General features: G+C 40.7%; 1 protein-coding gene across 4 annotated transcripts in view; it reads right to left on the bottom strand.

The window, feature by feature from the left end:
- rims1b (regulating synaptic membrane exocytosis 1b) overlaps positions 1-18145 on the bottom strand; it is a 59016-nt gene extending 40871 nt beyond the window's left edge. For 2 of the 4 annotated variants that reach the window (XM_058380568.1, XM_058380566.1), the window contains exons 1-2: positions 17795-18145; positions 7321-7534 (exon numbers count right to left, since the gene is read on the bottom strand). In XM_058380568.1, the coding sequence (XP_058236551.1) occupies positions 7321-7534; positions 17795-17958 (378 nt within the window). In that variant the 5' untranslated portion in view covers positions 17959-18145. Of the gene's footprint in view, positions 1-3918; positions 3940-4197; positions 4210-7320; positions 7535-17794 lie in introns of all 4 variants that reach the window. The other 2 variants (XM_058380564.1, XM_058380565.1) reach the window with 2 other exon arrangements.
- Positions 18146-23508: the final 5363 nt, after the last annotated feature.

Genomic DNA, 23508 nt, shown 5'->3' on the forward strand with positions numbered 1-23508 from the left:
TGCACATTTTTCGGCTCGCCACAACTTAAAAAGCAGGAGTAACATAATAGCAGCCTGAGCCTTGAAGGAATAGACTAACTCAGGGATAGTCAAGTTAAAACGGTAAAGGACTAGTTACAAGTTACTAGTTAAATGCCTTCATTATAAAGGTCCAGATCAGCAACTAACACGACTGTGAATGACGACAACAGTTAGCTTTTAACCTGTTTTTTACCAGGACTCTGACGATTCATACCAAGTGGACATTATGGGACATTTTTAATCCGTATAAACAAATAAGCTATTTTATCAGTGTAAGTTTGATATAAAATCAGTCAGGACAATGCTGGCTTTCAGTGTGAGAGAATTTTTGTGAATTAAGTTTATAAGTGCTTAAAAATTTTAGATGGCAACAAGCACTTGGGGCTTCTCAGAGAGCAGAAATTGGTTTGATATCAGCATTTATTTTTTAACTTTTCTCTGAACATATTGCTGCCAGTAGGCGAGATAAAAACAGAAATACTTGACAGGACATGATAAAGACATTCAATTCTGAACATGGATACTGGAAATATTTTGGCCTCTGTTGAAAATAGTTACTATTTCTTTCTATTGGTTTTGTCTTTTGTCTGGTTTCTGATTCTGTCTAAATCATTTAAACACGTATGCATGATTGGATAAAGCTGCATGCTAAGATCTGCCAGAGAATCAATATCGGTTACAGCATTTTTCCCCTATTATTTGCATCCAGCTGAAATAATTTGCTAGTTTTGCTATCTTTTGTGAAGACCCTTGATCTACATGTGTCATTATAACAGGCAATAATTGTCTCTTTACTGAGTACATGAGGTTTGAAGTTTTAGTTATAATGTCGCTTTAAATTCCACAAGTAACGCATATTTGGATTAATGTTATTTGCTTTAAATCTCTATAATGGGACTACATTTCCCATTTCAATCATCTGGGGTTATACCACAAAACATTAAGGAAAGCCTTAACCTGAATTGCTTTTATTATAGTACAGTGGAAGCTCGGCATATGAATGCCCTCCCTTATGAATTTTCACCTTAAGAATTGAATTTTTTTAAGAAATTTGCATTGGCATACGAAGCATTTTCGAACCGATCGACGGTTAAGTTCAGGAGCCAGTCAGTGGAAAGCCAAGAAAAGTGAGATTACGATAAGATTTTCAAAAGCTAGGTGATTATTTGTGTGTTTTTTTGTTGACAGATTGGTGGCGTGGGTGGTCTGTTCTATTTTTAGCCCAAGCTTGGTGGCACAACTTCCTGTGAGGACCCTTGCCATGATATGCTTGGCTTGGGTCAGTTCTTTGTAAGCAGCCATACAGTTTATGTACACTTTATATTGGTAATATTGGTCATATTTTTTGGCTGGAACAGATTACCTGCATTTACATTATTTCTTACGGGAAAATTGGTATCATAAAACCAATTCTTGCCTTAAGAACTCGCTTCCAGAAAAAAATTTAATTCCTATCCCAAGGTTCCACCATACATCTATTCCACCATTTTAGAAATTTGATTAAATCCTCAATAGCCTCAACCTTTAGAAAAGCTTTCTCTCATGTTTGTCTCATCTTAAGACCTTAAGAGTGTTCGAATATAATGAATATAATGTCTATAAAGTCCATCAAAAGCAAGTTGATTCACTAGCTGGGTTAGGGTTACTAGACTGGACATTTTCTGTCCCAGCTGCTTCTCTAAAAGAAAAGAAAATCCCAGAAAGATCTAAAATCATCCCACAAAGTTTGGGAATTAAAAAGAGAGATGTGGTTTGTTGGTTGGCTGTAGTGTGCATACATACACTATATTGCAAAAGGTTTTGGGACACCCCTCCAAATCCCAACTTTGTTGGAACAGTTGACCCCTTCCTGTTCCAACATGACTGCACACCAGTGCACAAAGCAAGGCCCATAAAGACACGGATGAGCGAGTCTGGTGTGGACGAACTTGACTATCCTGCACCTCAACGTGATAGGACACCTTTGGGATGAATTAAAGCAGAGACTGTGAGCAAGACCTTCTCATCTAACATCAGTGCCTGACCTCACAAATGCGCTGCTAGAGGAATGGTCAAAAATTCCCATAAACACACTCCTAAACCTTGTGGAAAGCCTTCCCAGAAGAGTTGAAGCTGTTACAACTTCATATTAAATTTATGTGCATGTAAAGGCAGACGTCCCAGTTTTGGTCTGGCTCACAGTCTCCGCTCTAATCCATCCCAAAGGTGTTCTATCTGGTTGAGGTCAGGACGATAGTCAAGTTCCTCCACACCAAACTCACTCATCCATGTCTTTATGGACCTTGCTTTGTGCACTGGTGTGCAGTCATGTTGGAACAGGAAGGGGCATGAAATTGTCCAAAATGTCTTGGTATGCTGAAGCATTGCTGCTCAAGCAGAGTTCCTTTCACTGGAACTAAGAGGCCAAGCCAAACCCCTGAAAAACAACCCCTGAATTCAGTGATTTGGAAGGTTGTCCCAAAACATTTGGCAATAGTAGTGTCTCTATGGAGTAGCTACAATATTTTTTGTAATCATCAACTGGTACTTTATGATCAATATCCATGCAATAATCTCTCAATTCTTGTTTCAGTCTCATATCTATCCTTTCCTTTCTCATTTTTTGCAATATATCTTACAGAAAGAATGTATATTGTCGATACACTACACTACACACTGCACTTTGCCAATATTTTTCAGAATTTGATTCAGTTTCATTGCCTACTTTAGAAACTTTTTTCTGTAAATTAATAAACAAGTTATTTATTCCACATTGCTCAGTGTAATGGTTCAATGCAAATCCAGTATGAGAGTGTGTTTAGTGACTGTGGAATGTCTAGCCCAAAGTACACTCAAAGTAATCAGCTGTCTCTAGCAGTCTCTAGCAATGGAGATTGAGCTCTTGATTTCTGCAATAATGAGCCACCAGGGTGCTGACCATGATACCATCTGTGAGATAACTGACCACTGCTGGTGTGAAGAAATGTGGCATGTGTGGTTTAGGTTCAGGCTAAACACTTCAAACTAACTGCTTTCAACAGAACTCATCTCTCGACGGCTAATTCGATGACAGAAAGGGCGCTAATTAGGAACCCCCGTCGCTTGGTTCAGACTGCTGCTAGGAAGCAGACAACAAGTTAAGGGTGCAGCTAAAATTATCCAGTGATTAATTAATGCTAACTTTTGTATGCGACCTTTAATGCTAGCTGACAGAACAATTTGTTTTCATCAACAAGAAATTCTGGCACACACACACACACACACCAAACTTACAAAGAAACACACACACAAAGAAATTTGATATATACACACAAAAGAAAAATAAACACACACACACACACACACCGAGAACGTCACAAGTGCACAGGGAGTCGCAAGTGCCCATTGGATTGCAGGGTAAATTTGCTCAGAGGGAAAATAGGAGATCTGTCTACCCCATACCCCACAGGATTGTGCTATACACCCTGACTCATACACCCTGCCCCCTTGACCCCATGGCATGCCCGTTGCAGTCCCAGGGCACAGGCAAAGTGCAGCAAACATGCACATTCTCTTGTAAGTTAGTGGCACTTTTTTTGAATGGGACTCCGTAATGTTGTAAACAAAGAGTTATAATTTATAAATAATCTTTTTTTTTTTTTTGGCATGATTATTATTATACTTCAGTGTATAAGTGTTCTAAACGTCTAGAGATTCCACTCCAGCGTCCTTTCAACTAAAGTGCAACCAACTGATAATGTCAGTATAAACCAATCGGAATGCCACCCCGTGCCCATCGACCTCTCCCTGTTGGCTGTCCCTATAGCAACGGCGGCACATCTCCATGGCAACGGCCACAAGGAGGGGAAGGGGCACTCGGTCAGCTAAGGAAGGGATACTGCGCTCCATGCAGAGACTAGAATACCCAGAATTCCTTACCCTGTCCTTCCCTATGAGACACTTTGCAGGAGCAAGAGACAATGGGAGGAAAATTAGTCACATTTAAAGATATAGACAACTTTACTGTGAGTAAAAGAGGCTGGTACTAAACTGTAAGACAAATAAACCATTTCATATCTGTGTGAGATTTGAGAGAGGTTGAGTTTTTGATCTTACCCACACACACTCACACACACACACGAACGTTGGATATTCATAGCCACACAACAATCCCATCATCATACAAAAGAGAGAGAGAAACAGAAAAATAATGCTAACCACTTTATCCTCCTTGAGGCATGCAGTCCGGGAAGCAGAGAGGAGTGAAAGACGGGCAAAAACAGGAAGAGGTGAGGAGAAAACGGGAGAAGGGAGGGCAGGTGGGAAAAAGAGAGCAAAGTGTGAAATCGGAAATCAAAAATAAAATGGTGAGAAATGGAGATGGTGTGTGTGTGTGAGAGAGAGAGAGAGCATGAAATAGAGAGAGGGAAAGGTGGGGAGGAGGAAGAAAAGGAAGGAAGTGTTAGTGACGGGAAAATGTCTACTTCTGTGTATTCAAGAAGACAGGTTTACTGAGAGCAACAATGGGCTGTGTTCTAAATCAAGCGCTTGTGCCATACAGTGGAGTGGAATGGAGTGGAGTGGAGACACTAGAACATCCACGCGATTCAGTGAGAGTATAAGATGGAGAAGACGTGCATCTGATTCCACACATGTATGTGTTATACATGGAAAAGGATGATGCAAGGCGGCGATATGAAGCAACATGACACGGCCGATTCCTTGTGCATTTAAATGTTTATTTATGTACACGGCTAATCCTTCATTTATCCTGCGTGTAAGGCGATAACTGCGTGACGGCTGAGCTCATCGGTGGAGTGACGTGATTAATGTAGCTGGAATGCCTCCTATAGGACAAACACAGACTTGCATGTGAGGGTAACACTATTTTTAAAGCATTGCTGGAGAATTTGGATGAGGTGTTATACAACATCTATCACCTGGTTGTGCCCGTTGCACTTTATGCGATTTTCTGTGTTCTGTAGCTATATGTTGTTATGTTGGCTTATATCTTATGTCACCAGGGTCTTGGAGAAACGTCGTCTCGTTTCATATGTACTGTGTCGGCTATATGTGGTTGAAATGACAATAAAAGCTTCTTGACTTGACTTGATCATTATATGGTGCTTGTACCTTCTAGAAGGTAGACAACGTGCTTCTTAGGAATGTTATAAATATAAATTTCATTAAGGGAGTGGTAGCTCAGAGGTTAATGTGATTGGATGGGTCTGAGATCAACTTCTAGGATTACCCAGATGACCCTTGAGCAAGGCCCATAGTCCTTAAGTAGTCAGGTGTTAAAAAAGGGAGATAAGGGTGTTTGCTAAATGTCATAAATGATGAACATTTCAGTTGAAATGCTTTTTCATTCGAATGGCATATAAGCTTCACAGGTAAGACGTTGGATTAGAACCGGGCCCTGTGATCAATCTTATACCAAAGTGCTGACCATTCAATTCCAAGATGCAGATACTATAATAAAAATGTGACCCAAAAAATCTTTCCTTTCGTGAGAATCGACTTCGAAATCAATGAACTTCATCTGAAACAGTTCGTCAAATGTACGTGGAAAGCATTTTATTTGTATCAGTATGTTTACTAAAATTTTCAAATCCTGTTAATGTGATATTAGTGAAAGCAAACTAATAATAACATGTGGACAGAATAGTGTTGTCCAAGTCTCCGGCATTGCTTCATTGAATATTTATGCAGCTCTTATAAATGTAAACAAGTTATTAAGAATTAGAGGAGGTAACTGTTACCCATGTGAGAACTAGTGTACATGAATACAAATCACGCTTTAGAACCAAAAAAACTTATTTTACGATGTTTAGCTAGAAAAAAATAAGTGTATAAGTTTTGGGATAGTATCATGGGGTGTGTTTTGTGGGTTTAGTGTCGCATATTATGTTGTATTCTGTGCTGTCGTGAAAGAAAGAAAGAAAGAAAGAAAGACAGAAAGAAAGAAAGAAAGAAAGAAAGAAAGAAAGAAAGAAAGAAAGACAAAGAAAGAAAGAAAGAAAGAAAGAAAGACTTAATAGTAAAAAGTTAGATTTAGAAACTGATCTGAAACAGAACTGTCTACACTTTTTAAAGCGTAAGACTTCACATTGTGTCTCAAAACCCTTTCTGGTAATCCAGTTACTTCAGTAATATTTATAGAGTAATAGATTCATTTACTTAAGGTTCATGATTATAGCTGCACCAATTAAAAAGAGTGTGTTTGGGGTAAAAGGCAAATGTGACTCCTGGGACAGGCCCCGGATCTAACGGTTTCTGAAGATCGATGTATGAATGAATGAATGTTTGCATAATACTGGATCATATTCTGTTGTCCATTGTATTGTCCCATTGCTTTGAATCAATAAAGCTTTGAATAGTATCATACATTCAGTGGATGCTTTAAAAATATCTTTCACATATCAGATCACTGATCATGTGCTAGGAGGAGTATTGTATTCTCTCGGAAGAAGACGAGGCTGCTAGTGAGAAAGACCAACGTGGCATAAAACCTTTGATTTGCGTCATGTTAGAAAATTTTAAGCTGCATATAAATACACACACTTACTAGTGTGCATTCAAACATAGTCACACTCTTCAGGGAGAGAAACTGTCTGTCTTTCCATAAATTTGTCGTTTTACAATTCCCTTTCAAAATATCTAAAGTTATCTGCGCATAATGTGCATTTTGAGCAGCACGGTTATTCCACTCCACTCCGCTAGTCGTTGAGAACATTATGCTATTCGTCGTGTGACCACAGGGGGCGTCACCTCGCTGGGTAGGCAGGAACCAGGGCAGATTGGTACTCAGCATGACCAGAGACGTGTCCATTCTCAGGTAAGTAAAGCGAAGAGAACAGTGCTTGTTTTAGACACAGCAGGTTGCGGCAAGAGCTGAAAATATGCCACCCCATGCCGTGATGCTGGAGCCCACCCCAATCAACACTTTACTGATGTAGCGGCAAATGCAACGCTGAATGAACTGTGATGACAAAGGGCCAGCTTATATCCGTTTCTTGGCGCATGTTGGACTGGTCAAATTTCTGTGGGATTTTGGATGGTGCCTGACCTGGAATCTGGCCCTTATCTATTCCTAGTATGTCTGTGTGTGGGGATATTTAAATATCTATCTACCAGCGGATTTCGACAGATATAGCACGTTGGCAAAGACTGAAGCCAGGCATTAGGGCAAGCAATGAGACATGACAGTACAAGATGATAAAAATGAAGGAAGGGAGGAAGGAAGGAAGGAAGGGAATGGTGGATGGGATGAATCTGTGATAGCAGATAGCAGAGAGTGGTTTAGCAGAGAAAAAAGTAGCCTTATTGGCTGTTCCTCACATTGTTGGAGCGGAGAGACACTCTTCCACCACAGCGGGCACAGAACTTGGTCTGGCAGTAGGAGCAGAGATGCCCGCAGCCGTCTGCAAACTTGGTCTTGCGGCAGATCCCGCAGGTCGGGGCATCGTCCTTGTGAGCCGTTTGTTGCCGTTTGTTCTCCACCCCGATCCGCCTTACCTGCTCTTTATAGCTCTCGAACTGCTGATGAAGCGTCCTGGTTGTGAGAGACAGAAAAAGCGAAAGACATTTTGACAACTTTCTTCATGTCCAGTCCACAATCTGGGAGCTAAGACACCCACGATCATTTCTTTGATAGCTCTGATAGTGTCCTCTGCAGTCATTACTGTGTATTTGAACCTAACCCTTTACATCAGTGTCATTGAATCGACCAGATTTTATTTCATACACACGGGTTCGACTGTCATTTTGCTCTTCAAGTCAAAATGAACAACATTATTTACTTAAAGACAAGACATGGCTGTGTTACAGAAAGCATTTCTCAGAAGAACGATGCACTAGCATTGTGGTTCTCGACCATGAAAAGGTCTAGTGCATCTAAATGACCAATATTTGTAAGGACATAAGCTAAAAAGCTTTTCTAAACTTTCCTTCTTTATCAAAAAAATATTGTAGTTATTTTACTACCATTTTGTTAGCAGTCACTGAAAAGGTGAGACTAACACAGAGCACTGACCATAGTTTGCCTAAACATATATTCTCAGATAATCGTTTGCTACCGTCTCAAATCCTCAAAGCACAAGCAATGATCATGAAAGTAAATATGAAAGTTCACCTCCTTTTGTATCGCACTGCCATACTCTCTGGAGATTTGCTACGATTCCCCGGAAAGCTGAAGCAAACAAATAGAAATCCACATTCCACAGAGAGCAGTTTCTACACTCTTCCATGCCCTTTAACTAGCGTTTCCAGCACACTGCCTTCCTTCCTAAAGAGGAAGCAGACTGCAGCCCCAGGTAGCTGGAGCCTTAAAGTGACTTTGGCATGTCTTGGCCTGAAAGATGGTGTTACGCAGAGGGGATTTAACCATGACGTAGTATGGTAAAGGAGGGGCCAGGGACGATGGCTGACGAACCTGTGAATATGATATCTGAATGATCTGCCTCAGCCCCTAAACAAGGAGATCTTGGAAATTCTATTCTATTTTTTGCACTGCATTCCTGGAGCACTATTATTTCATAACACTGAATACATGTATACAGTCTGGGTTCGATGTTATTGACAAAGTTGTTTTAGGTTAGTCAGTTGTGATCATTAATAGGCTGTGAACTTTGACCTATGTGAGTTATGTAAAAGTGGATAGCAAAAGGCACCCAGGGTTCTAGGGTCAGTCGTCCCATCATTGGAACTGTCATGGTAGCAGGAGACCCAGGCAACAGTCGTCATGGAAACACCACTATGAGACTGCACTCCATTTAGCAGTCAAGGATAGCAGACACACAGAATAGACAGAGGGGAGAGAGAGAGAGAGAGAGCTGCCTAAAACCATCAAACTGGTGATCCTGCTAGCGAAATCATGGCTTTCTATATCAGACATTCACCTGCCATGCTAGTTTTTCTCCCACAATAGTTCTGGCCACACCCATTTTCTTTTAGTTTAGCCTAGTCAGTAGTTAGTTTTGCCTTTTCACACAATCACTTATAACATGGGAGGGACATTCATCATCATCATCATCAACAACAAATCTTCAATTGTGTCCTCATGCCCTCTTGCGGTGAAGTCAACTTTTTAGAATGTCGACCCAAATATGGGAAGCCCCATTCATTCTATTTCTTTCCTTCCTGTAATCTCTAGTCCTTTACCCTTGCCCCTTTCATCCTCTGAGTCTAACAGGGTTTCATCCCTTCCTCTCTCCCTGTCCCTATCTCTTAGCATGGCTGGTAATTATCACCCCATGAATACACTGGAGCAAAGGATCGATTGGGAGACGGGAGGATGGATAGACAGTTGGTGAAAAGATTGGAGAAGGGGGGAGGAGAGAGAAGGAGCGAACGGTGTGAGGGAAGAGGAGGGACTATTTCTATCCTGCCAGCTGGTTCTTGGCTGATGCCTTCGAAGGGTTTCTCTCTCACTTTCAGTTTTTTCTTTTTTTAAAAAAATAAAAAAAAAACCTACATAAATACATTCCAGGTAAATAGCATATGCCAAGATAGTTTTACTAACTTTTTCTTAACAACAATAGCTATAAACGTGGATTAACCCAAATGGAACTAGTTGTCCCCATACCCATAATACATTAAGCTAATTCATATCTGTAGCCCTGTGGAACTTAGTAATTTTCTCAGACATTCATTCATATAAAGCCAAAACGTTTGGTCTTGCTTGTTTAAATTCCTTGAAGTTGCTAAAGCAAACAAAAGTGAAGGCCTATAAGATGCAGGATGATTTGGGGCTAATTTTAAGCTAACTGAATCCAATGCTTTATTATGGCTGTAGTTAAACATTTCTATAACAGAATTCATTCATTCATTCGTTCGTTCGTTCGTTCGTTCATTCATTCATTCATTCATTATCCTTCAGCTTTTCCTGGCAGGAGTCTTTGTTGCAAGAATCTGACAACCTCATGCCAAGATATTCTTATCCTTCTATTATAAACAGCAGTTAGATGCAACCTCATAGATGCAACATACTTGTCCATAGGGAAAACTCCAAATTCAAGGCCCTCAGGCTGGGACCGGTGACAGTCCCTACACCTTGCCTAAGACCCTTCTCTTGTGGGAACTCTGAAGCTCATACTGTTTATAGATGCAATACTATACTTTTCTATCTCACACACTACCTGAAGTATTTACCAGACCAGAAATGAAATGACATTCCACATTCCCAAAGCCAGTTTCGGTTGGCAGAGGTCCAGGCTATTTAAGATGGTCATTCACAAGATGTCTATAACAGGATGCGATACCCAACTGGCCTTCACTGTTCATCTTGCAGCTGGTGAGCTCACAAGATGGCTCCATGATGCCATTTCAAGGTAGGCCCAGTTATCAGGCATCTGCCTGTGGGCACCACACTCAGGTAAACAGCAAAGGGTTTTCATATTGTGTTGCTGACAGCTGCATTGTAAAAGAGACTTTGTGTCTCAAACCCTGTTTGCTTTCCCATTAAATTCAAATGGCAGCCATTCCATATGCTCCAGCTTTAGCCCTAGGCCACATCGATCAAAGTATTTAACCTCGCACATAAGGTTGGCTGGAGAATCACAAAAGCTTTCCTTTCTTTAAATTTCATGAATGTTTATGCATTGTTATATTCATCCAGTTTTGGTGAATTGCCTAAAAAATGCTACTACTAGATCCCGGAATTAAACACTCTTTGGAATTCTGATGTATTAAAAAAAAAAACACAAAAAAAACAATGCAAAAACATCACCAGAGATGTGTGTGCTTTCTACTTCATGGACGGAAAACAAAGAACCAATGCTGGCAGAAAACCATATCGATCAGCAAGTGCAGTTTCATAATACAGTGTCTATTCTTATCCCGGTAAGAGGAGTGCCTGTGTACAGGAGGGAAATGAGCATTCTACAGAGACAGAAAGAGGGATTAGAAAACAAATAGAAGGAGTGATATGCATATACAGAGTAGAGAGAAGTGACCAGAAAGATAAACGACCTCGGGAGAAGATGAGTGCAGCCGGAAGTCCCTTGACAATCTCTCTTCCTCTCTCTCTCTCTCCTTTCCACAAGCCGACAAATGTAATTTGTTTTGATTCCTAATATTAGACCTTCAAAGTAGAGAAAGGCTTTCTTTCTTTTGGGAAAATAAATAAATAAATAAATAAATAATGTTAAAGCAGGACTACTCCAAACGATCCAGACCTAACAGTCGATGCAAGATCTGCTGTGTGGAAAGAGTGACTACGTATCCATCTCATACTGAAATGCTAAACTACTTAACTGGATGGAAAGCTTGAGCAATCTGATCTTAATGTGACTGGAAAGTTTTTGTTTGTAAATTATTTCTGGAGATTTCTAGTAAACCGGAGTGTTGCCTTTCCAGTTATATGAATATTAAGGTTGAGGTATGCATGAGGAAGAGAGAAAGCGCTGGCTTTGCTTTAGAAATTCTCATTAACCATGTCAAGTTAGCACGTTTCTTGAAGTAAAGCTCAAAAATTGCTTGCTGTACAAGTATTTATAGAATAAAGCGGTGTTTGTAATGGACTCTACCCACTCTGTTTTCTTGCTCACACTTTCTCACTCCCTCTCCTCATTTATAGCAAGTTTGCCTTTCGAATTGAGACAGGGTTAGCACTGCCGAAAAACACTTTTCCTCAATCTTCTTTCTTTATTTTTTTAATCTCTCTGGGTCTACGGTCAACTCCTACTAATGGTGATTCTTTCTGTGCTGCTCGGGGTATAAGTACACTTATTACCACTTACACAGGAACAGCTGTATACCTGCTCATTCAGCTATAGTGCAATCATGCTGATACAGTAAGAACTGTGTGGAAAATGTGATTTCAGTGACTGTGGCATGATGACTGGTGAGAGAGGTCAGACTGGCGCAAGCTGACAGGAAGGCATCTCAGAACGAATAACGCAACTTAACAAACCATGATGTAGAGCAAAAGACCACGTCAGGTTCTACTCCCATCAGCCAGGAACAAGAAGCTGAATGTTTAAACAGTCTGATTAAACAAAGTTGTCGATAAACAACCCATTACACATATATCTGAAGTAGTTTCTTGTATGTGCTGGAAATTTTTGCCACACTGAGCAACATATAGCTGGAGAAGAACGGGCCAGAGGTTTCTTTGACTGGACACGGTAACACACACACACACACACACACACAAAGAGGAATGCAGAATGCCTCTCCATTAAACTTTTATGCTTTCAAGTGCTTGACTGGCTACCAGCCACAGCCCTTTCTCCTTTTAATATATGTACATACAGAATATATATTACTCATATACTCTATGTATTTTATATGCCCACTATTTGCCTCCAAACACATTTTTCCGATCCACTTTTTTAGGCTTCAAAATGTACATTTTTCCTGTCACAGCTGTTCTCTAGTAGATTGGCCATTTTTTCTTATCGAATTGTTGACTTTGTTCATTTTTAACTTGTTGGTATTAGATTCTTTGTAGATAAATTGTACAGTAGATATACACCCCCCCCCCAATAACCATGAGAGGTTCAATTATTAGTGCATCGTTAATGGTTCAGAAATATAAACTGTTATGTATGTATGTGGGTTAAAAGAGAGAGTACAGGTATAATAATTAACCAGTATCTTATTTACCGAAGAACAGCTGTAAATGTTCTCATCGCTGAACAAAGACCACACATATGGCTGCACACACACACACACACACAGTAAATGAGAAGAAAGAAATTTGGAACATTAACAGAAGCTGGTGAAGTAGCTGAATTTTTTTATTTATTTATTTTTTTTCCAAATGTGAGCTATTTCCAGTTCCCAATTCATAATTTAAGAACCGCCATTTTCTCCAAGAATCCTTCTCCTCATTTCCAAATGAGAAGGAAAACATCAACAAGAAATTATAATGTGATGCTTTCCTTTCCGGACTAGCCTACGATTTCTCATCCACTGCAAAGAACTTGTGACTGAGCAGAATTTTTTTTGCAGATGTTTTCAAGCTACGTTTGTGGTTAAAAGCTGCTGGTGTGCAGATGATGGCTGTTCAGTCCTGTAACACTGAGAGCCAGAACTGGGGGAGGAACAGAGATCAGCTTTAGGGCGATTTCCTGAAAATCACCAGGATTACTTTTTTAGGTGTCATATTCACACTTCTACAAACAAACCAGATGTAGCTTTGGGTGCTAAAGAAAGATCCAAAGTGTTCTGATCATACCCTGGTCCCGTGTTTCCATGGAGTCGCTGATTACCCCTGGCAACGAGGAGCAATGTCGGCATCAGAGACGTGTGCTTCCTGTGTTACTGGCTCTTTTGCTCATGGATAACAGCAATCATACATAGCCTCTGTGTGTGTATGGGAGTGTTTGTGTGTGTGTTTATCCTTGTTCATATAATGTGTATGAGTAACTTCCTTTTTGTGAGTATAGAAAGAATTCATGGTCCTTGTATCACTTTACTTGTTAGGCCTCAACCTGTGGGGTCTGTCTATACTGGTTATACTTTAGGTACTGAAGATCGAATCTAATCGTAAAACCTGGCCCCGGAGTGGGGTATGTCAAAACATTATAATACAGCTAGCAATGAAAAGAATATCCAGGTAGTGTGACATAATTTGATTCACCGTGTGCTGCGTTAGCAAAGTTTGACTGCATCTCAAAATGCAGTACTGTGTGTCAACTGCTCATCTGCTCTTGTACTTCTTAGGCTCATATAATGTCAAAATATACCTAAAGGATTTCTTGGTCACAAACAAAAGGCACACAATAAGTGAATCAATTTAGAAGAAACTGCTAAAACCAGATGTCAAAATATAGTAGGCCATCTGTGAAAACTACTGTAATCTGAAATGGTGTAATATTTTTATATACTAATTACTGCAGCAGCATCAGAATATACACTGATATTTTCAAAACGTTTTGGGATGTCTGCCCATAACTTGCACGTGAATGTAATATGGAGTTGGCCCACTCTTTACAGCTATAACAGCTTCAACTCTTCTGGGAAGGCTTTCCACAAGGTTTAGGAGGTTTATGGGAATTTTTGATCATTCCTCTAGAAGCACGTTTGTGATGTCAGGCACTGATGTTGGACGAACAGGCCTGGCTCACAGTCTCTGCTCTAATTCATCCCAAAGGTGTTCAGTCATGGTTGAGGTCAGTACCAGGGCGGGCCAAGTCCATATTACATTCTTGTGCATGTAAAGGCAGATGTCTCAGTTTTGGAATGGCTCAGAGTCTCCGCTCTAATTCATCCCAAAGGTGTTCTATCAGGTTGAAGTACAGGCCAGTCAAGTTCCTCCACACCAAACTCACTCATCCAAGTCATTATGGACCTTGCTTTGTGCACTGGTGTGCAGTCATGTTGGAATGGGAAGGAGCCATCACCAAACTGTTCCCACAAAGTTCAGAGCATGAAATTGTCCAAAATGTCTTGTCCCAAAACTTTTGGCAATATAGTGTATATGGCCTCACCTTTGCGTTTTGGATTGACAGAAATACTCTATCTAGCCAAAAGTATCTAGACACCTGACCATCACAATCATATGTACCTTTTGAACATCCAAATCCAGATTTAGTCCCCACCTTGCTGTCTATTCTAAGGCTTTCCCCTGCACATGGCTGTGGAGATTTGTGTGCATTCAGCTACAAGATCATTAGTGAGATCAGGCATTAATGTTGTGCAGGAAGGTCTGCTGTGCAATTGGTGTTCTAGTTCAACCTAAAGGTGTTCACCGGGGCCGAGGTCAAAGCTCTATGCAGGAAACTTGAGGCTTCACCCCAAGAAGCTAATCCAGCTCACTAGGTTGAATACTACAGATTGATGAACACTGTTATTTTGTAATGCAAAAAAAATCATACATTTTCTTACACATTACATTTAACCCACTAATCAAATACAATTGCTTCATGGGAAAAGTGATGTATTTACACAAAGCATTCATATTGACTGTTCTATCCTAATGAGCAATCATAGTCAAACTTGCTCAATTCAGAAAACCATAAACCCCTGGGTTTTTTTTATTGTTTTGTTTTACATTTTCCATAACCAGGTACTCGTTTTCAACCATTTTTTCATTTCAACCTCTCTTTGTTCTTTGCTAATGTGAATACTTTATCCTCTGCTCAAGGCTTCACACATAACCCTTATTGGGTTATCTTTGCCAGATGGTCTGTTCTCAGTCAGAACCAATGAAAACATGAACACTCCAAGTCTGTTCACAGTGTCTACACCCAAGAGACCAATAAATATACTAATAACCAACATCCATCCATGGACAAACAAATAAATTAATAAACCAAAGGTTTGTGCATAGCAAATCTCATAGACAGTTGATACTGATGCTTCAGGATCACTTTAACTGTTTATATCACAATAAAGGAAATGACTTGGAAAGAAGGAAATGATTTTAATTGCCAGACTAGGTCAATAACTTTTAAAGGCTTGATAATTGGCTGAGGAATAACACCAAGCCGTGGAGATTTGCTGACCATAGTGGAACATCCAATAAATTACTGGTCAATGAGCATTCAGTCAGCATCTTTTCACCAGACAGCACACCATAGGTCTGGCATATTCAAGACATATATACCTCTTCTTAAAGCATTCAGTGAACAGATATCTTTTATCATAGCCCATTCATTTAGACACTGCATATTTTCACCTGTAAGCTAGTTTCATTTGTCACATTACAGACTAGGAGTGTAAGGGATAACACATACTTCCTCCAGCCACGCACTGTCATGTAGCCAAACATGCTTGGAGGAGTGCACTAACAGCACTCTCTTCCATATTATTTGGCAAGAGAGGGAATGCCATCCTCCCCCACCCAGAAACCAGAGCCAATTATGCTCTGACTCCCAGCCACAGATGGCCAACTAATTATTTCCTGATGCTACGTAAAAGCTTCGACTGTTGTGCATTTGGAAACTTGTTTTCCTATAAATCCCATGTCTTTTTAACTGAAAGGAAAATTATTATAACCGATGCCACTCTGTTGTAAAAGGAAGACAATTACATCATATATTATCTTTACAATGCAAGACTGATTAAGGAAATAATTCAACCATGTTTGAAATGCACAGATACACCCTGTTAATCACTACGTTCTCTAGCTAAGCATCATCTCAATGATCTGGATGATACAGTGATCATTCAGCAGACTATTTATTATTCACTAGCTTCTTACCAACAATTTGAGAGCAAATAAAGAGCAAGAAAACAGCTAATCTCCACCAGTCCTGAATCCTTTTTCCTGAAAGACTCTTTCACATTGGCGGGTGGGGGTGGCTCAAGTGGTTAAGGCTCTGGGTTGTTGACTGGAAGATTAGGGGTTCAAGCCCCAGCACCATCAAGTGGGCCCTTGAGCAAGGCCCTTAACCCTCTCTGCTCCAGGGACGCTGTATCATGATCACTCTGACCCCAACCTCCAAGGATGGGATACGCAAAGAAAGAATTTCACTGTGCTGTAAATGTATATGTGACAAATAAAGTCTGTTTCTATTTCCCTGTTATACTACAGTATTGCTGACAGCATTTGTACAGTCTGCCATAATTCAGCAACAAACTGTATTCTGATCTTCGGCCAAGATTATTACTATCACAAGCAATACTCTTGAAAAGGCTACTGTAATCACATGGTGATCTAGTCATTCCTGATATTGTTGCCGTATAGGTGTATAAAACATTAATCAGGACATATCAGATATTTTCTGTCTACGATTTAAGCATGTGGTGATTGTGTGGACCCAAAAAGTCGTGATACAGCATCGGCTATGACTCAGTCCCCTTTTGGACGATGTAGAAAATTTCATTCGTCATAGGCAAGTCGTCATCATTTGGCGCTGAAAAAATTACACATCACTCCATGCCACCACCACCACCACCACCCCCTACAACGTCACTTCCGTTTGAAGCTACAAGCCGTGAGGACGAAAGAGAACGTCACGGTCACGACTTCTTTTCAAAAGGGCTGGAAAGCACAAGTGTCACGCTTTAGAAAAATCCCTAAGAAATAATAGGGCTGTTTGGAGACGGTGGAGGCTAAATGGGGCGCGTTCACGCCCTCGCGCGCGTCGTCTCGAGGGCGACGCTTATGTTTGAAATAGCCAACCACACCCCGCGCGCGCTCGGCGATTCGACGAAAACATAGCTTTTTGAGTATTACTTTATTATATTGATGCATTTCTCGGCCAATCTTGCAACTCCGAGGAAATAGCATCGACTATTTGTGTGCGGGGATGTTTTTCCCCCGTCGACGCACGGGAAATTGTAGTTCTTTTATCACACGGAAGAAGGGCTGGTCGACGGAGACACACTGATTACACCGGCTACAGCAAGGCTGGACCGGCACACTACCTTACTAAACAGTGTGTAAAAGCAGGACGTCGATCATTTCAGGAATAGCCTACTCGTTTTAACTGTTCTATTTAGTACACTAATACATTGGAGATATCGGACGCAGCCTATGATTCATCCTCAAGCGCCCGTGCGTCACGCCCCATTTCCCCACACCTGTAACTCTCTTCAGACGACACACACACACCTATTTAACGACTAACACTGTTCTATAACTCTGTCTTCTTTTAATGAAATACACCCTGTCCACTGATACCGTGTCTGCATCCAAGCCTTACATGCACAGGCTACTACACTGTCTATACAATGGTCACTTCGTGTAACATTGATATAAAAGATAGAAATAACAATTTTAGACCATTTTAAAGGAAGGATGTAAGGCAGGGAAGAGTGTGGAATGTCGTGAAGCTTTTTTTCTTCTTTTGTTTCCTCTGGTCGAACACTATAATTCTGAATGGGCGTGTGAGTGTGAAAGCAGATAATCCAGCCTTACTTCAACATGGCTTGCTCCTTCTCCTCTTCCTCCTTCTGGCGCGCCATCACCGCCAGGATTATTTTCCTTTCCTCCTCTGTGAGGTGGCTCAAGTCCGGTAGGTCGGGCATTGAAGCCGGAACAGAAGCCCGCGGGCCACCCTGGGGCCCTACCGAGGCGGCCATGTTTCTTCCGCCTCCCTCCCTCCGGTGCGTGTCCTACTGGCGGTATCGCCTCAGGCCACGCTCGGCTCTCCCGTACAACGTCTCATGCTTGCGGTTGCCCACCATTGAGCTTTTGTCTCCTTTCGTTCGGTGCCTTTACCCCCTTTCCCAACCCTATCTTGTATCTTGCTCTCTTCTCGCACTCTTCCACCCCCCACCCCACCCCACCCCAACCCCCCCGTCTCCCCGCCTCTCCCCTCCACCTCCGGTTACGGGAAGCCCATCTTCTCTACGCGACGCGAATGCTGGAACTCCGGCATTTACGCTCCAATCTGGTATCTGAGATGCTGGACAGCGGCGATGGTGCTTTCTGTGGTCTCTCTCTCTCTCTCTCTCTCTCTCTCTCTCTGTGTTCTCTCTCCCTATCTTTCTTTCAGCATCTCGTCTTTCAAACGCTAACGCAAGTTCTTACATCTGGCGCGGGCTCAAAAAATCCGTGGCGCTCCCTTTAAACCGGAATCGCGCCTGATGCTGAGAGAGATGGACAAGTCACAACCACGGGAGACAGCGAGCCAGCCGTCCGGCACTCCTTCTCCCTTTCCCATAGATCCACGGGCGCGCCTGGTGTGTGCTCGGTGGCGCATCAGTGATCAGTGATGGACTATTCTTCAAACGAATCGGTTCTTCTGAATCTCTATTTGATTCACAAGTGCGAATCAAAAGTATACCTTCTTTTTAATTTTACAAGACAGATTTTCTGACTTGCATTAGCCGTTTCCAGCTTCTTGGTTTATTGATTCATCTTTTTTTGTTTTGGAGGGGCTGGGCGGGATTAGCTATAGTATGTTTCTTTTTGATTATTCCTGTTAATGGTATGGAATTATAGTTAGAATGTAACGTTTAATGTTTTTTCAAACACAGTAATGAAGCAAAGGTAACATATTTTCACATAATAAAATAGTTAAAATGATCTACTTTAACTATTAAAATAGATGTTATATATATATAATACGTATGTTTAGACCTACTGTAGGCATTTACAACGTGTCTTATTCCAGTGGTCACAATAAGGTCTAATGACATGTTTATGACCATGAGTATGATACAAATATGGTATTAAAAATATTATATTTTCATCAGCATTATATGTAGACATCTTTCTTAGGTAAATTGCTGACATGACATGTAATCAAGACAACATTATCAAACACATAAAAATGTGGGATTACATGTATCTCACCTTCAGAGAATTTGCAATGAATAAAAGGTTATTTTCTTATCATATATGTTATTTTGCAGATTGTAAGTGACCATGTTAATAACCATGAACACTGATTACTGTAGGGGTTGATACTTTTGTCTTTAAACCCCGGTGTTCATCACTCTCATCGTTTCATTCAATTAAACGGGTTTGTTTGAAAGAATCAAGGCAGTAAAAAGAGTCATGATGCCTACCACTCCTGTAGACTGTGCTCGGAGTAGCCCGTGCCCGCCCACCTCTGTCTATTTTCGGCATCACTTAAACGAGCCGAACTCACGACGTGAGAGGTATTTTTAACTCAATCAATAGACATATTTTAGCCAGTTGAAATGATTTTTTTTTTTTTTTTTGGAGCTGAGTGTCCCCGGAATAACCCACTGCAGCAGACACTGCTAAGCACTACGCATCTTGGAAAGAGACACAGAAATGATATACTAACTTGATATAGTAGGATAAAATAAATCAGGAAATAAAAAAACAGCCTAATGCTTTTGTGGGCGTGTCATACGCGTTCGTTTGTATGACGTGTTAAAGCATTGTATGTGGTTTATTTATAAAACCGGAAGAGTTGGTTTCAGTACCGTGGACAGCGACTCAGACGCTGATGTTCTACACCTGCATTAAAAACATAGCTTATAATAATTAGACCTGCAATATATTATACAATATTTTTCAATATATTTTACAATACTTCTCTCTGGGTCTGAAAAGCGTGTCAGTGAATACGGAGGGAATGACAACGTCTCAATGGGGGCGTGTCATAAAGAGCATGCACTGGGAATGAGGGCGTGTCTTTGAGTGCATACAAGTCTCTAAGGAAAAATATATAACCATCATGATTTCTAATCATTTATAAATCCAATTAGTCGATTACTGGGAGCTAAAGTGTTTTATCGTTAAACGTTCCACTCACTGACATTATTAAAGGGCCTACTTGTTTGTAGGTAATTAAGTTGTGGATTAAACTCATACATTTAGTATGCTACACGTCTAATAATAACTTAGACTTTATGAAACCTCTTGGTTATGGTTCATGGACCCCACTTTATGGTTCTTAGCTTCATGAGAAGAGTTACTTAATTTTTACCTTTTATGCGAAAGTCTGTGAAAGTCTAGAAATGAGAAACAAAAAGTGAATGGTTTCAGTAAACAGATACAAGCATGCAACTCCAGTTTACTCAAAAGGCATGAGTAAGTTTGGGGGCGGTTCTAATTTGCATATTCATCGACTCAGCATTTCTTCATTGGGATAGAGGTGCTTTGGTGTTTTTTCTGTTGTCTATTTTTATGTGACGCAAATAAACGGACAAACATCATGCAAATAATTCCATATTGAGAATACTGAACACTTGGATGACTTTAAACACTCTCATATTCCTAACATATTCCCATATTCGAACGCGCTCCTCACGCCGTCTCCTGGCCAAGAGCAGGTATTGCACCCTGAAATTGCCACCTCACATCAAGGGTAAGATTTTTTTTTTTTTTTTTTTTTTACTGGATCTTCAGTAACAAATGAAAACAATGTTCTCTGAAAATATGTATATATCGTGTAATGTAGACTACACCGATCAGGCATAACATTATGAGCACTGAGAGGTGAAGTGAATAAGACTGATGATCTCCTCATCATGGAACCTGTTAGTGGGTGGGATATATTAGGCAGCAAGTGAATATTTTGTCCTTAAATTTGATGTGTTAGAAGCAGGAAAAATGGGCGTCAGGATTTGAGCGAGTTTGACAAGGACCAAATTGTGATGGCTAGACCACTGGATCAGAGCATCTCCAAAACTGCAGCTCTTGTGGGGTGTTCCCGGTCTGCAGTGGTCAGTATCTATAAAAAGTATCATTCAAGTCCTTTAAGTGATTTAAGTCCTGTATCTTTTTAGTCCTGTAAGTTGCGAGGTGTTGCCCAAGGAGCCCCCACCTCGCAACTTACAGGACTTAAAAGGTCTGCTGCTAACATTTTGGTGCCAGATACCACAGCACACCTTCAAGGATCTAGTGGAGTCCATGTCTCGAAAGGTCAGGGTTGTTTTGGCAGAAAAAGGGGGACCAACACAATATTAGGCAGGTGGGAATAATTTATGCCTGATCGGTGTATATTCTGTATATAGGTACAAATCTACCACTTCAATGCCTTCCACCTACTGCACAGCTTCTCAACACTGGTCATGTAGAATGCCCTGGCCTGCAAATGTTAGCGTTTTTCCTGCTCTAACACACCTCAAGTAATCATCAACTAAATTTTATGACTTTGAATCAAGTGTTTAAGAGCAGGAGAAAACATGTCTATTTTCCCAGATACGTTTCTCAGAAACATTTCTCAGGAACACATCTGAGATTTCTCAGAAACATATTTGAGAAAACAAGTAAATGAACACCCGGCTTTAGTAGACTATATCCGAACTCCACTTGGACAGATGTGTTTTTTCCCATTGCCTCACATGAGTCACCTGTTTCTACTGTTTGACTTCACACCATGCCCCGAGGTCTCACATTCACTAGACAGGCCATGTCATAATAAGTTAGCAATCTTAGGAGGAGTCTTATCTGGAAAGGATCTGTGTGGGTGCAGGTTTTCCTTCCAATCAAACAGCAGCCACACCTGAGTCTATTGAAAGCCAAGATCAACTGATTGAACAGGCGGGATCAAGTGTGATTGATGCTTGATTGGAGTGAAAACCTGCAGCCCTTTCAAGATAAGATTGGAAACCTCTGGTCTAAGGTCAAACTAAAAGTAGTAAAGGAAAAAACGACCAGGATTCATGGAATATGGCGTTGTAAAATGTTATATCAGCAAGCAAATATTTACTAGAGCATTTATTTGCACTAAGGGCCGAGCGCAAATTATTTCATGGTTTTCTTTTAATGGCACTAATCATAAGATACCAATAACAATTAAATGAAACATATAAAGCATGTAACAAAATATACTATGAAAAGGGAATATGTGAATTCTCCCTGATGGAAAATCCTGAAAAATACCACAAATGATCTTCAGTGAACTCATTTAATCTGAAAGCACACTGTCCAGCCGTTCTTAAGGTAGATTTTTCTTTAAGATCTGAATTTAAACTGATCGATTTGAGTCTGTCCAATCTGGCAACCTCGCACAGAAGTCGAAAAGATGCGGATCGATGATTATGTGATCAGATAAATGGGAGACATCAGACACAGTGGCGGTTCAGTGCTGAAGCCCTGTCTAGCCTCTTACGTCAGGAAATCATAAAAGTGACGTCGACCAAGTGACAGAGAGGAGAAAACTCTGATAATGCCATGAAGGTCAACTTACGTGCGCATGCGCGTTTCCAATGCTTTCTGTCCCGATTGTCTGCTCGCAATGACACGACCGTGCGTCGCACGAGACTCACGGAACATCAACGATGCTGAAGGACGCGCGAGGTGAAAAGTCAAGAAAACTGCTCCTGAATTTTATTTATTTTATTTATTTTTTTGGTTTATCAACCTGGAAAAGTAAGTACTTTTAACAATGGTAGTTATTTAGAATAACTAGAACCTTTTGCTGAAATCAGTGTGCTGAATGCATATCACTGACGATTCGATTTAGATCTTTCTGAGCAGTTTCTTTACCAAATTGCATGTGGTGGGGTGCACGTGCATCTCGGGATAGGTCCAACTTGTTTTACTAAATAAATAAATAAACAAACGTATAGATCCCCCCCAATGCCGTGCACGAGACTCGAGAGTGGTGAAGGACGCGTGAGGTGACAATTCAGCTGGAGAAACTGTTACCAAGTTATTAAAGCAATGCAACATTTTACTAAAAGAACCTATTAGTCTTTGACTTGTGTGTGCACGCGAGGAAAATAGAATTAGGGACAGAAATCAGTTACCTATTGATCAGCAATCAGTTACCTATTGATCAGCAATCAGTTACCTATTGACCAACTGCGTGGTTCTGGAATAGCCACATAGACCCATTTTCTTAGTCATCTGTTACAAATCAAGGGCAAATCAGCCATTTTCTGGATGTAAGTATGGTTTTTTGCTCCCCCTTCCTGTGGGGATTCACCTGCACATCACACATGCACAATATAACCATGTGGATATGACAGGGTTTGGGTTTGGGCTGAATGAGAGCTTTCTTTTTTGGATTATGGTGTTTGAGGATTAACAGGATCAGTGTTTAATCAAGTGTTAGACACCGACTTTAAAGGAGTTGCCCTGTGCTTGGAGCCGTTAATCTGCTGTCAACTCTGACCAGGTTCTCAGCTGATTAAAGGCATCGCCATAATGATGCTACCTCCACCATGCTTTACCATGAAAGTGGCATTCTGATGTCACGA

The sequence above is a fragment of the Hemibagrus wyckioides genome, linkage group LG26, assembly GCF_019097595.1.
Source record: "Hemibagrus wyckioides isolate EC202008001 linkage group LG26, SWU_Hwy_1.0, whole genome shotgun sequence".
Taxonomy (NCBI): Eukaryota; Metazoa; Chordata; class Actinopteri; order Siluriformes; family Bagridae; genus Hemibagrus; species Hemibagrus wyckioides.